A 13,186-nucleotide genomic window follows, 5' to 3' on the forward strand; every position below is an offset into this window, starting at 1 on the left:
GGAAAGACAGAGGGACCAGGGCTAATTAATGTCATGCAATGCCTGACGAACCCTCCCTGCACCCCTAACACAGGTGGGGCTGTGAGTAGGTTAGTGAGCCCCAGGCGAGCCTCCTGCCTGCTCCTGCCCGGGGAGAGACTCACAAATCACCTTTGGTCCTAATCCAAAGATTGCAAACCCCGTGCCAGGTCGGGCTGGCATTTAAAACCAGCATTTCAATTGCAGCAGGAAGCCATGGTAGACTCACACAGCCCTGGCCCCATCAGGGCAGGATCCAGATGGAACACATCGCGTTAGAACCAACAGGTTTGGCAGGACCCTTGAACAAACCCCAGGTAGCCTGACATACAGACTGTGTGTGTCCTTTAGAGGCACCGAAAACATAAAACAAAGAACACATGGTCCAAATATAATGCTATACAGAGAGCTAACTACACCAAAGTGGAAAAAGGAGCAAAAGGAACTAGACACTGTTGAAGGACCAAAGAGTAGTGGCCGGCGATTGCTTTTTAAAAATTGACTTCAGAAAAGGAGTCCACAGAGCCATTCTAGGAAGCTGATCTAAAATGATGGGAATAGAGAATAATGCCGGAGAAAACTGTCTTGTAGTTCAACATTAGGGAAAATTCCTGTAAATCCGACATACATTTTATGTTACTGGCCCAAAGGGAACAATCCCTGTATGTCCTAAACACTTGTAAACAATAGCGCGCGGTGCATGTGGAGTCTGCCTCACGTGCGGTGAGCACATGCCCAAGGGAACAGGTCCACGTGAAATGACCTTACAAAACAGAACTAAGGGGCAACACATACTTCACAGGTCATCCGGTCGGTAAAAAGAATTCCAAAGGCCATCATCTACAGACCGCAATATTTATGAAGCCAAAAATTTCGACTCGACTGATCATGGATTTAAGTTTAATTAAAAAGCTAAAAACAAATGGGGAATGAAGGAGTCGCTGGGTAAAACAGAAAAGAGATGGGCTGCCTCCCATCTTGATTCATGTGGGATCTACAGTGAGACCACAGGAAAATAACGCATTTAAAAACATACTGTACAAACTGTGAGTGTCTCACTGTATAAAAGTAAAACATGGCTAAAAACAGTCACCCTATCTACTGGGTCATGCAATTACAATGATCACCCCGGTGGCCTGGTCCGACAACTGAATCCTCTGATTTCATCCAGCGGTTCCTACTTTTTTTCCTTTGGTTCCTATCACATGTCTTTTTTAGATTTTTTCCCCCAGCCAATTACAGAAACTGTTTGTTTAAGAAGCTGGTTTGCTGCTGCATTAAAAGTTATCAAAACAGTCACATACGCCCTGTGGCATGTGCTGGTTGGCTGGTCTAGGATTTGCTACTCTACTTTCCACTGAAAACCATACGGGATGAAAATACTCCTCAAAGTTAAAATCTCTCCTTGTGAATGCAGCAACATACGTATGTTATACTTCACGCCTTTGGGGGATATATTCAGTTTATGATATTAAATAGAGAGATTAAAGTTTATTAACTGTTTTACATTCAGTAAAATGTTTGTTTTGCACAATTGCCCCCGCAGAAAAGCACTTTCAGTTAATAAGTTATCTAGCTCAGGGTGGAAACTGCACATAAATCGCCCAGACTTTGTTGAGACTTACCATGTGCCACTGTTAGACTTGACTTAGCCTCCAAAGTCGGTGGGGCTGCGGCAGTCACTGAAACAGCATAAAAAAGTCGATAATTAAAGCATAAGTATCCGAACATGATGATAACCACATCCTACTCAAATTAGTCAAGATATAGACAGAGCATAAGGCACACATGTTTCAAATTAATCCAAACAATTTTTAAAATAATAGTTTTCTTGAAATATTGAAATTCACCCTTTTAAAATACAGAGTTTAGCAGGTTTTAGTATATCCACAGAGTCTGCCACCCCAAAATATGCCTCTTTGGGGTATTGATGACTTTAGGCTGGTTCACTTTAACCAGTAGGAGTTACTGAGTTCAGAAAACCAAAGTCTGTGGGACAGACCAACCCACCACCTGTTTTTATAAATAAAGCTTTATTGGGACACGCTACTGTTCCAGTATTCTGCCAAGGAGAATGAAAGTATTAACAGTAATAACTGAGTGTCTTTTACCCTTCATCCTTCTCTTCAGAGAAGATGTATCTCCCTGAGTTATTTTCCTCATTTTATAAGATGTAGCCCGGCTTCTGCTCTCCCCTCAACCCCCTTCTTCCCACAGAAGCCCCCTCTTCGGCTCCTCTCAGGCACGACAGACCCCAAAAGCCACAGCAAGAGTCCTCAAGACGCATCTCCAACGACCGAGTGGTTTAAAACCATCAGCATTTTCGGGTCAGTGGTACCAAATCCGCCATCACCTTCATCACTGTTCTTCCCTCCTTGCACAGTCCTGGGCCCAAGTAACAGTGCCACCCGGTGCCCAGGCCCTCCTCTAATAATCAGACCCCTGTGCTTATAGGCATGTCCTCCCTTGCCCAAGGCCACCAGCTCCCTGACTTGCTCTCCCCTTACAATTTTCCTGAAGGGAACAAAAATAAATTAAGAAAACAACCCGTCAGCACGAATGTGTAGTCGCCCCTCTATTAGATGAACTTCAAAATAATAGGGACAGTGAGCCAAGGTCACCGAGGAGACACACAGGCATTCACAGCCTTGGGTTTCAGAACTAGGTGGAAGCCAGAACTCAAAATAGATCACGATGTCATCTCCAAACACATTGGTTTTCAAAGTAAAGTCTCTGAAAATCAGCAGAAGTGATGTATCGGTTCAGCATTTAACAGAATGTCTTTAAAATTTGAGCATATTATAGGAACTTACTAGATACTGCTGAGGCAGCTGGCTTAGGTTCAAACGTCTGCCATGTTAAAGAATTCCCTGAAATAACAAAAAATAAATTAATAACAAAACCGACAAGCTATGGGTTATATCTTGCCAGCATTTACCCTAAACTCTTCCCCCCACAAAACAATAAATGAACTTTACCAACATATAGTGACTCACCCAACTGAGTAAAAGTGTTCAACAAATCCTTATAAAGCTAACTTTTCCTAAAAGTGCTCCGCAGTTAAATATTTATGCTACCTAAGTAACTATGCAGGTACTCCTCACTGTCTGAATTCTCATACTCAGAGAGAAGCTACAGGGAACCACAGTCCTTCCCAAACCTTTCTCTCCAAACAAGAGGGAAATGCGTGTGTGACCCCGCGTTTCCCGAGGCAGCTGGGACGCAGCTCGTATGCCCAGCTTGTATGCCCCTTGCTAGTCCCCATGGTGGACAGATACCTTCACAGCCCGAGACATGCAGGGAACGAGGCTAGAGTCACGTGGGAGGAGACCTAGGCAGAAGGCAAGCTTTCTGCTTTACTGTGAGACCCTGTCCTTCGGGCTGCCAGTCTCCCATCTCCACTATCTCCCGAATGAGAAAGAAGCGGATGCTTTCACTGCCAGTTACTGGGTGGTGTACGGTCTCACTATTCCGAGAACAAATGTTTAACCCCAAACAGCTGCGACTGAGACGAATGCAGCAAGCTTCCCCGGCACTTTAAAACAACTAGGGGATAAAAGGCGACAGACGGAGACTTGACTTGGGGTGGTGAACACACAACACAGGGTACAGATGACGTGTTGTAGAATCGTGTGCCCGAGACCTGTACAATTTTGTTAAACAGCCTCACCCCCAAAATTCCATAGAAAAATAAAGAGATTTAAAAAATAAAATAATTGAGTTTAATATCAATAACAATAGCCAACACCATGGATGTTAAATAGGTGTGCTTTTCTCATGCTCTCCGTGTAAGAAGCCTCAGGTGTACTTATTGTCAGTTGTCCAACTTGAGAGTGGAGGAAACTGAGGCACAGCCTTACCAAGCTACAAAGTGCCAGATGGGAGCTGAACCCAGCCTGTCTCCAGGCCTTTTCATTCCATCCACTGCTCATGAGCGCAGAGGTAAATGACTACCGAGCATAACAGTATCCTGTAAAAAATCTAGAAGACCACTGAAAAATAGTTCAGGTCTTTAAAAATTTTTCAGCTTTCTGGATTGAAAACAGATGTCCCAACCTGAAGTAACCAGAGGAATGCCAACTTAGTACCCACAATCCACCAGGGCCCCACATTCTTCTGATTCCCAGCGAGTAATTCTGGAGGCAGCCTTGCCTCCAGCACTGGGCTCCCAGTCCGCTTACCTTTGGGTTCAATGACACTGTTTAATGGTTTACTGGTAAACTCTTTAATCTGCAAAGAGAAACAGTCTTCTAGCGATACATGTTTGAAATTACATAGGGACGAAATGGATAATGGATAGATACTGGACTTAGGAAATTAGCTTTCTCACAAAATCCTCCAAAGACGGGGCGGGGGGGTGGGGGGAGGCACGTGCACTTCAAAGACAAGAAGAAAAGTTTTATAAAAGCAGCATATAGATACAGCTGCTTCTCAAAGCAATTACTAAAAGAAATTCTTGTCATCCTGGCTGGTGTAGCTCAGTGGATTGAGTGCTGGCCTGCAAACCAAAGTTTTGCCAGTTCGATTCCCAGTCAGGGCACATGCCTGGGTTGTGGGCCAGGTCCCCAGGAAGGGGTGTGTGAGAGGCAACCACACGCTGATATTTCTTTCCCTCTCTTTCTCCCTCCCTTCCCCTCTGTCTAAAGATAAATAAATAAAATCATTAAAAAATAGAAATTCTTATCAATCTTCAAATTTGTTCCAAATCCTAATTGAGTAAATCTGCTCTACAATATTTTAAAATACCTTTTAAAAACCATTTGACTGAATTTACTTTATAAACAATGACCAGGAAAAACATTCGATTTTCTTTGTCTTACCCAGTTTATGAGTGTTCTAAAATAAAAACACATTTCTTCAATAAACTGCACTGCTTAAAGAAAGTGCCTATTTACAGCCAAAAATACCTGCTGTCTCTGGCTCATAATCAGTTCATTCCGTTCCTGGAGTGTCTGCTCTTGCTCTTCGATCTTTTTCTTGTAGAAAACATTATTGGCATTTAGATTGTCTATCACTAAGGTTCGAAGCTTCTCTATATGGGACAGGAGCTGGAAAAAAGATTCAGAAAGGCACTGGTCTGCCAACTGCCTGCAAACGGTCTTCTGAGGCCTCCATGCCTATGTCCCTCCTTCTTCGTGGGCCTCACGTCACCTGTGCACAATAATAGGTCATGGAGTAGATCTCTGATCGCCGGGTCCCAGGCCCTATGTCATGGAAGATGTTAACAAATAATACTTGCATGCAATCAAGCAGCCCCTGGGGCTTGAAGAACTGAACCACCGAATCAAAAACAAACCGCAGCGTACCTTTTAGAAGGGCTGCCGTCCAGGCCACGGACAGTACCGCCCTCTGGGGAGGATGTGGGGCAGCAGGGGCTCATTCATTGCTGGGGGGAAGGCGAGGCGGCATGGCCACTTTGCAAGACGGTTCAGCGGTTTCTTACAAAATGACACATGCACTTACTACACAACCCAGCAATCACGCTCCTTGGTGTTTACCCAAAGGAGGTGGAAACTTATGTCCACTCAGAAACCTGCACACAGATACACAGGGTCTGGCGGAAGTAAAGCTGGCCTGCGTGTGTGGCCTGTGTGGTCGGTAGGGTGATAATACGGGTGTGATAATTTACAGTGGTAATGTGAACATGTCACCTAAAATGTCATATGGTGTGCTTGCGTGTGATATTGTTATGTTACAGAATCACATGTTTATGACTTTGTAAAAGATTTCATAATTAAAAGGGGGCGTTACCTGTGCTGGACCCTGAATGTGGCAGCTTTATTCATCATTGCCATAATTTGGAAGCAACCAAAATGCCCTTTACTGAATGGATAAACAAACTGTGGCCCCCACGCAGTCAGTAGAATGGTATTCCGAATTAAAAAGAGATGACCTATCAAGCCATGAAAAGACTTGGAGGAGCCTTAAATGCATATGACTAAGTGAAAGCAGCCCACCCCAAAAGGCTATATCCTGTCAGGTGCCTTCCATACGGGATTCTGAACAAGGGAAAAGCACAGAAAGAGCAAAAATGTCAGAGGTTAGGGGAAGGGAGGGATGAACAGGCAGGGCGCAGAGGACTTTGGGGGCAGTAAAGCCACTCTGTGTGATGCTCTGACAGCGGGCACATGCCATTGGTCCACACTCATCGAATGCAGAACACCACAGCATGATTTCCGGTGAACTTTGGACTTGGGATGACAATGATGTGTGGATCAGCCACGCTCACTGACTGTAGCAAGTGCGCCACTGTGGTACGGAGTGTTGACAGTGAGTGGGAGAGGCTGTGCTCACAGGGAATACAGCCATGACCGGTGAGTGTTTAGAAACTCTCCGTACTTTCTGCTCAGGCTTGCTGCGAACCTAAAACTGCTCTAAAAACAATCTGATCACATTTTTTAAAAAAGCAATAGCAACAACAAAAAGTTAGTGCTCTCAATCAATACACTGCAGCGGGGTCCCCCCGCCCCGGAAGTGCTTGNACAGTGAGTGGGAGAGGCTGTGCTCACAGGGAACACAGCCACGGCCGGTGAGTGTTTAGAAACTCTCCGTACTTTCTGCTCAGGCTTGCTGCGAACCTAAAACTGCTCTAAAAACAATCTGATCACATTTTTTAAAAAAGCAATAGCAACAACAAAAAGTTAGTGCTCTCAATCAATACACTGCAGCGGGGTCCCCCCGCCCCGGAAGTGCTTGTAGGAGCCTGGACAAGCATTGGGATGAAGCAAGTCACAGAGGTTTCCTGAGTGAGAACTAAAAATATCCTTTCATATCTCAGTGGATGCTAAGACTCTCCCCCAAGGAGGACATTGTCAAGAATCTTCTCCATGTTCTTACACGCCACTGGAAGAGTGCCCCCCAAAGCATTGTGGGAAACACTGAGCTGGAAAACAGAAGTAGAAGCCAGTAAAGATGTCCAGGGTGGTGAGTGCAAGTTTAGGATCAGCAATATGGGGAGTCACTCCAGGCCCCCAAAAGACATAGGACCCAGGAAAAACTAAGGGATGGCACTGGTCTGATATCAGAATTGAGACCTAACCACAAAGATGCAGAGAAAGTTCACTGAGAAAGGAATGTGGTCATCTAAGCGAGGGGCAGCCAGACACCATTTCAGAAAGTGCGTGGGTCTCCAGCCCATCTGCCAAGACCTCCTGCCATCTCAAGTCGTGGCTCTTTCTTGTGTCAGTCCGCATCGCCCCATCCTCCTTTCCTTATGCGACCCTTCAACAACTTCCCAAGCTCCAGAGAGCCTTAAGTTGGGTCAAAAGGGTATGCCGTGGTTTGTCTGTGACTCCCTTTGAACTCCTCCCAATGTTATTTTTAAAAATAAAATAGGATGCCAGGAGCCTGGGTAAAGCAATAAAAAGTTGGCAAATGCAACTTCTCTTAAACAGAGAAATACAATATGTGCATTGTAGGGACACTAGGCACCAATCATGTGGAATAATTAATAGTTCGGGCTTGGGCAGAGATTACTAAACCTGATTGCATTCACCTCTCTGTTAGGGTTTAAGAGAAATGAAGGATGAAGTAAGCAGCTTCAGAGCAAACAAAACCGACAAGAGAGCAGCGTAGCCTAGCGGCGGCACAAAGAGCCACACGCCCGAGCTGTGAACTGGAGCGAGCTGTGAACTGGAGCGCCTCGCTCAGAGCTGGGAAGGCCTCTCCTTCCTCTGAACACCAACCTCTGGTCCTTCTCTCTCCCAGGATTTGCAGTGGCAAGTGTGAAACTCTGTGACTTACGTTCTGTTCTGCCAGAAGGCCACTGAAATTCCCACGGCTGCCTGGAACCCAAGGGGCTTTAACAGAGCAAGGGTTCAAACTCACCCCCTGTTGGTAAGAAAGCCTGGATTCTTTCCCTAATATCAAAGCTTTAAGATGTCTTGAACAATGAGAGGAAGACCTCAAATTATCTAAGAGCAGTGAGTGGTTCCAACCACGGATCCAAAACAGAACTATCTAGGCTTGTTTTTGGTGTGATCCCTCCCCCCAAAATATGCGTGTCCCAGACTTACCTACTGAATGAGAATCTCACGCTGTAGAGCAGCACATGTGTATTTTGGAAAAGAGCATGGGGTCATTCTGAAGTGCAACCCTCTTCAGGAACAATTATTACCTTAGAGTATCGCAAAGGACAGCTGGAATGTCCTTACAGAAAAGCAACCACTCCAAGCTGTCACTGCCCAGTCCCCTCCCCACTGGCTAAGTGCCGAACACCTCACGGGGAAGCAAGGCAGGGAGGCAGACAAGCAGGGGCCCGGGGTGAAGAGGGCCTGGGTTCGAACACGGGGCTCACCCCGACAGACAACTCCCTCGTCCTGCTCTCCTGAACCCTGCAACCAGCACCTCTCCATCCACAGACACACGGCTGAAGGATCCCCTTTTTCGACACCTAGCAACCTTCCACATTCGTTCAGCAGTCAGTACGCTTCAAGTCCATCTTAGGCACACTGCTGAACACGGGGAGCACAACGGCGAACTAAGTAGATGGAGCCCCTCCCTCCTAGGCCTAGTGATCTGGCTGGAGAAGCAGAAACTGGACAAGTAAACAAAGAAGCAAAAAAGGATGTTAAATAGTGATCAGAACAACACTCATGAAATGGTGAGAATAACGAGGGAGGGGCCGACCTACTTCTTGCAGAAGGTGCCGTTGCAGGTGCAGTGTAAAGCCCGGCCAGAGGAGGAGGGCGTGGGAGGCAGAAATCTAACGTAGCTCAAGGGTGCACCCCCAGGGTACAGGTCCTGACTAATCCCTCCCCCTTGGCCTTACAGACTTGATGTTTGTGCCACCCCCCAAATTCCTGTAGAAACCCTAACCCCCAATGTGGTCATATGAGGAGATGGGGCCTTTGGAAGGTCATTAGGTTTAGATGAAGCAGGGTCCCCGTGTTGGAATCAGTGCCTGTGTATGAAAAGACCCGAGCTTCTGAGTGTGCTCTCCCTCCTCCTCCCCTTCTTTCTCTCCCCCGTCTCCCACCCCCCTACCATGTCAGGACACAGTGGCTACGGGCTCTTACCAGGGATTGAACTGGCTAACACCCAGAACCCCAGCCTCGAGAACAGTGAGAAATAAATACATGTGTTTAAGCCACACAGTCTATGGTATTTTGTTAGAGCAAAACCTGAGCGGAGTAAGGCACAGGGGATCCAAAGGGCTACAAAATTCATACGATTTAAAGTGAAAAAATAAATAATTTTTCCTAAAGAAAACGACCTCGAATAAATCTACTTTAGATGTTCTGCACTCGGTGTAAAATCACTCTGACACTTAAATTTCTGATGTCCTCAGCTGAAAGGGAACCAGTGTCATAACTAAATTTTGTTTTCATAAAAATCATTTTAATGTGAACAGTCCTTCCCTTTATTGAAAAATTAGATTGTCATTGTGTGAAAAAAATTAGAAACATGTATTCAACAATGAAAGAAATGATGACATAACTTATGATATATCTGCAGATCATCGTGTAATCATTAAAAACCATGATTTTGAAGAATATTTTAAACATAGGATGCATTAGGTGAAACATATATAAAGTTATAGATATAAAGCACACGTCAAAATATGCAAGATTGTAGCCCTGACTGGTGTAGCTCAGTGGATTGAGCACAGGCCTGTGAAGCAAAGGATCGTGGTTCGAATCCCAGTCAGGGCACATGCCTAGGTTGCAGGCCAGTTCCCAGTGGGGGACACATGAGAGGCAACCACACATTGATATTTCTCTCCCTCTCTCCTTCCCTTCCCCTCTCTCTGAAAATAAATAAGTAAAATATTTTTTTAAAAAGTAAGATTGTATGTATGGATTTCTAACTTATAGAAATCCAACATTTACAGCACAGAAAAAAAAGACTGAAAGAAATGATAACAAAGCAATAGTGATGGTTATCTTTGCTATTGAAATTGTAAGTAATTTTAATTTTTGCTACACATTTCTCAGCAAATTTTATTAAGTGAAAAATACTAGCTTAATTACAAAGAAAAGCAAATATTTTTTTTGCAAAAATGACCCACTTATATAAGACTGTTTCTTTTTCTGTTTTTTTTCCCCGGATACAGTTGACATACAAAATTATATTAGTTTCAGGTGTACAATATAGTGATTTTATAACTGCCAATTGGTGCTTCTCGATCCCTTCACCTTTTCCACCCAGCCTCCCCAGCACCCCTCCCACCTGGCAATCATCATTTTGTTCTCTGTATCTATGAGCTTCTCTGTTTGTTTATTTTGGTTTTTAGATTTCACATGTAAGTGAAATAATATGGCACTTGTCTTTCTCTGTCCCTCTTACGTCACTTAGCACAATACACTCTAGGTCCGTCCATGCTGCCCCAAATGGCAAGATTTCATTGCTTATGGCCGAGTGACATTCCACGGTCACATGTACCACATCTTTATCCGTGTGCCTATCCATGGACACTCAGGTTGCTTCCGTACCTTGGCTATCGTGAATAACGCTGCGATGAACATAAGGGTGTTTCCTTCATCTTACCTGACCCTTCTCTTTCTTGTGTTCTTGATGAAGAGCCTGAACTCGAGCCGACCACTTACTCTCCTGGAAAACAGTAAAACAAGAGTCGTTTCCGTTTAGTGAAAAATGGGGGCGCCATTGAGAAACTGTAGACGGGACAGGGACACACGGGGCCAGCCTGGCTGTAAGGCGGAAGGCAGATTTGGGGGGCGGAGGTGGGATGTGAGGGGCAACAGGACTAGCAGTGGCAGGTGTCTGTATTTCAGTGACTCACCTGCTTTTTAACATGATGTATTACCACTTTTTAAAAAAAATCCCAAATTCATAACTTTAATCTCTGTTTCCTGATGTCAAACAATGCTCCCCAAAATGAGCATGACCAAAGAGCCAGTATGAAGACTGTGCTGATAACAGATACTAACTTCCAAATGACTGTAATTATGTTTGATAAATATAAAAGACCATGGACATGAACTAAAGGGGGGAGTGTGGGTGGGAGGGGGTGTGCAGGGCAGAGGTGAGTGAAGGGGGAAAATGGGACAACTGTAATAGCATAATCAATAAAATATATTTTAAAAAAAAGATCATCAGTTCACCAACGTAGTTGTATATTTAAGCTCAAATAAAAATAAAGTTAGTGCTTCAATACGCCTTCCCAGTGCTTCCGAAACTGAGAGGTACATCTGAAGTATAAAAAAATAAATACTGAGGTAATGCTAACCAATTCAAGTAGATATTATCTTAGGGAACCATGAAGCAATTTTGCCAACTGCTCTGTGGCCACATCCATTAGTCGATCAACAAGGAACCAGTGAACACCTGTTCTGAGCTACGCATGTATTGGGAGACAGAAAAAAGCATCAGCCGCCCTGTGGTCACTGAGAGAAACAGATGCCGCAAGTCACCACATTAAGAAAAATCGGGCCTCCAGCGCCGTCACCACCCACTGTCACCGCCCACTGTCACGTACCTGACTGTCGAGAAATTGCATCACGTTTTGGAAATCCTGGGGGTACTGAGGACGCTCTTCTTTAAACTCATGCGCATCTTTCAGCGTGCCTAGGTTGGACTTGATCTGCAGGTTGGACTTCTGGATTTCTGACAGTTGCTACAGAATGAAACGCAAAAATCGGTGGCACCAATGCTTATGCTTTTGTAAGGTTTAAACAATAGAATCGGGGAGTGTGTCTCCACGTTTTATATCTGACTATATCCTACTGGAGGCTCATCACGCTTCCCTTCCCTCTCCTTTCCAGGGGTTTTCTTTTTCTGTTTGTTTCCAACATTCCAAGGGTAGGGATGATGAACACGCGCAGGGTAAGAAACGGAAAGGAAACCTGACTTTCCAATCTTGAACAATGGGTCTTAACATCTGTGATGGGCTCGGAACAGTTGCCAGAAACAGCGGAACTGCGTGCCGCCGGCTCTCAGGACAAGTCAGCGAAGAGGCCAGCCTCATCCGAGACCACATCCGCGAATCCATTAGGGGTGAGCATTTCGGCGTTACCCTTGGCTTGTGTGTTAGTCTCAAAGGCACAGGCAGCAAGCACAGAAGGCGCTGCTGCCCGTTAGCTTCAACCACAAAGGGGCGGCCGAGCACGGTTCCCCTCTTTTACGTCTGGGCTGCACGGAGCGACGTCTTTTCAGGAGGACAGTACAGAACAGGGTGGGGTTACTGCTCATTGGAGAAACCTGACAAACACAACCCCAGCCAGCGGGTGAAGGACGACACCCACAACCGTAAACCGTGGCGTGCGCCCTAGATAGCCTGTGATGGCCATTGCACTTGAACTCTGAGGTCTTCTTCCCCCAAACCCATAGACCCAGTCTGACTGTGAGAAGAACGCAAACTCAGTTCCAACAGAGGGACACCCTACAATATACCTCGTCCAGGTCATCAAAAGCAAATCTGTCACAGCGAGGAGGAGCCTAAGGGGACGTGACAACTAGATGTGATGTGATGTCCTAGGTAACATTCCACCAGAGCAGAAAAAGGACAGTAGGTAAATGCTAAAGAAATTGGAAGGAAGTATGGACTTTTAATTAACACAAATGTATCAATACTGCTTCATTAATTGTAACAAATCCACCAATTAAAAAAAAGTCTATTTAAAAAAAATAGACTACTCTAAAAAAAGTCCATCTGTAATGATAATTTTACAATCTGCTGACAGCCTAAAGGGCAAACGACACAAATTCCGTCAACTGAGGAATGCACAAAAAAATATGGTACGCTATACAATGGGTATCATTCGGCAATAAAAATAAGGATAGAATACTGATATATACTACAGCATGGATTAATCTTGGAAACGTGATACTAAGTGAAAGATGTCACCCACGAAAGATCACATGCTGTGTGACTCAACATCCAACACAGGCGGATCCACAGAGACAGGAAGCAGCTCCGTGGTCGCCGGTGGCCAGGGGCAAAGCGGGGGTGTGGGCTGAGTGCTGAGGGGTACGAGCGTTCTCCTGGGGCAATGAAATGTTCCAAAGTGGCCGTGAGAATGGTTGCCAAAGCCTGTGAACATACCGAAAACCAAGGAATGGAATACTTTAAGTGGATGAACTGTATGGTATGTGAACTATTTCTCGATAAAGGTCTTTTTTTTTTTAAGTTAAGAATGGTAAGGCTGTGGAAAGAAGTCCTATTCCACGGTTATCCCAGGGGAAGGAGCAGGGGCAGGACCATGGAGGG

The 13,186-nt window shown here is 45.1% G+C and overlaps 1 protein-coding gene across 6 annotated transcripts in view; it reads right to left on the reverse strand.

Moving 5' to 3' along the window:
• DZIP1 (DAZ interacting zinc finger protein 1) overlaps window positions 1–13,186 on the reverse strand; it is a 48,967-nt gene that overhangs the window by 19,711 nt on the left and 16,070 nt on the right. For all 6 annotated transcript variants that reach the window (XM_037057560.1, XM_037057564.1, XM_037057563.1 and 3 more), the window contains 6 exons: window positions 11,456–11,593; window positions 10,507–10,569; window positions 4,926–5,066; window positions 4,200–4,248; window positions 2,832–2,888; window positions 1,644–1,700 (listed from right to left, as the gene is read on the reverse strand). In XM_037057560.1, coding sequence (XP_036913455.1) covers window positions 1,644–1,700; window positions 2,832–2,888; window positions 4,200–4,248; window positions 4,926–5,066; window positions 10,507–10,569; window positions 11,456–11,593 — 505 coding nt within the window. The remainder of the gene's footprint in view (window positions 1–1,643; window positions 1,701–2,831; window positions 2,889–4,199; window positions 4,249–4,925; window positions 5,067–10,506; window positions 10,570–11,455; window positions 11,594–13,186) is intronic.

The sequence above is a fragment of the Sturnira hondurensis genome, unplaced genomic scaffold (genome assembly GCF_014824575.4).
Source record: "Sturnira hondurensis isolate 20B ecotype Veracruz unplaced genomic scaffold, ASM1482457v3 Scaffold0009719, whole genome shotgun sequence".
NCBI classification, from domain to species: domain Eukaryota; kingdom Metazoa; phylum Chordata; class Mammalia; order Chiroptera; family Phyllostomidae; genus Sturnira; species Sturnira hondurensis.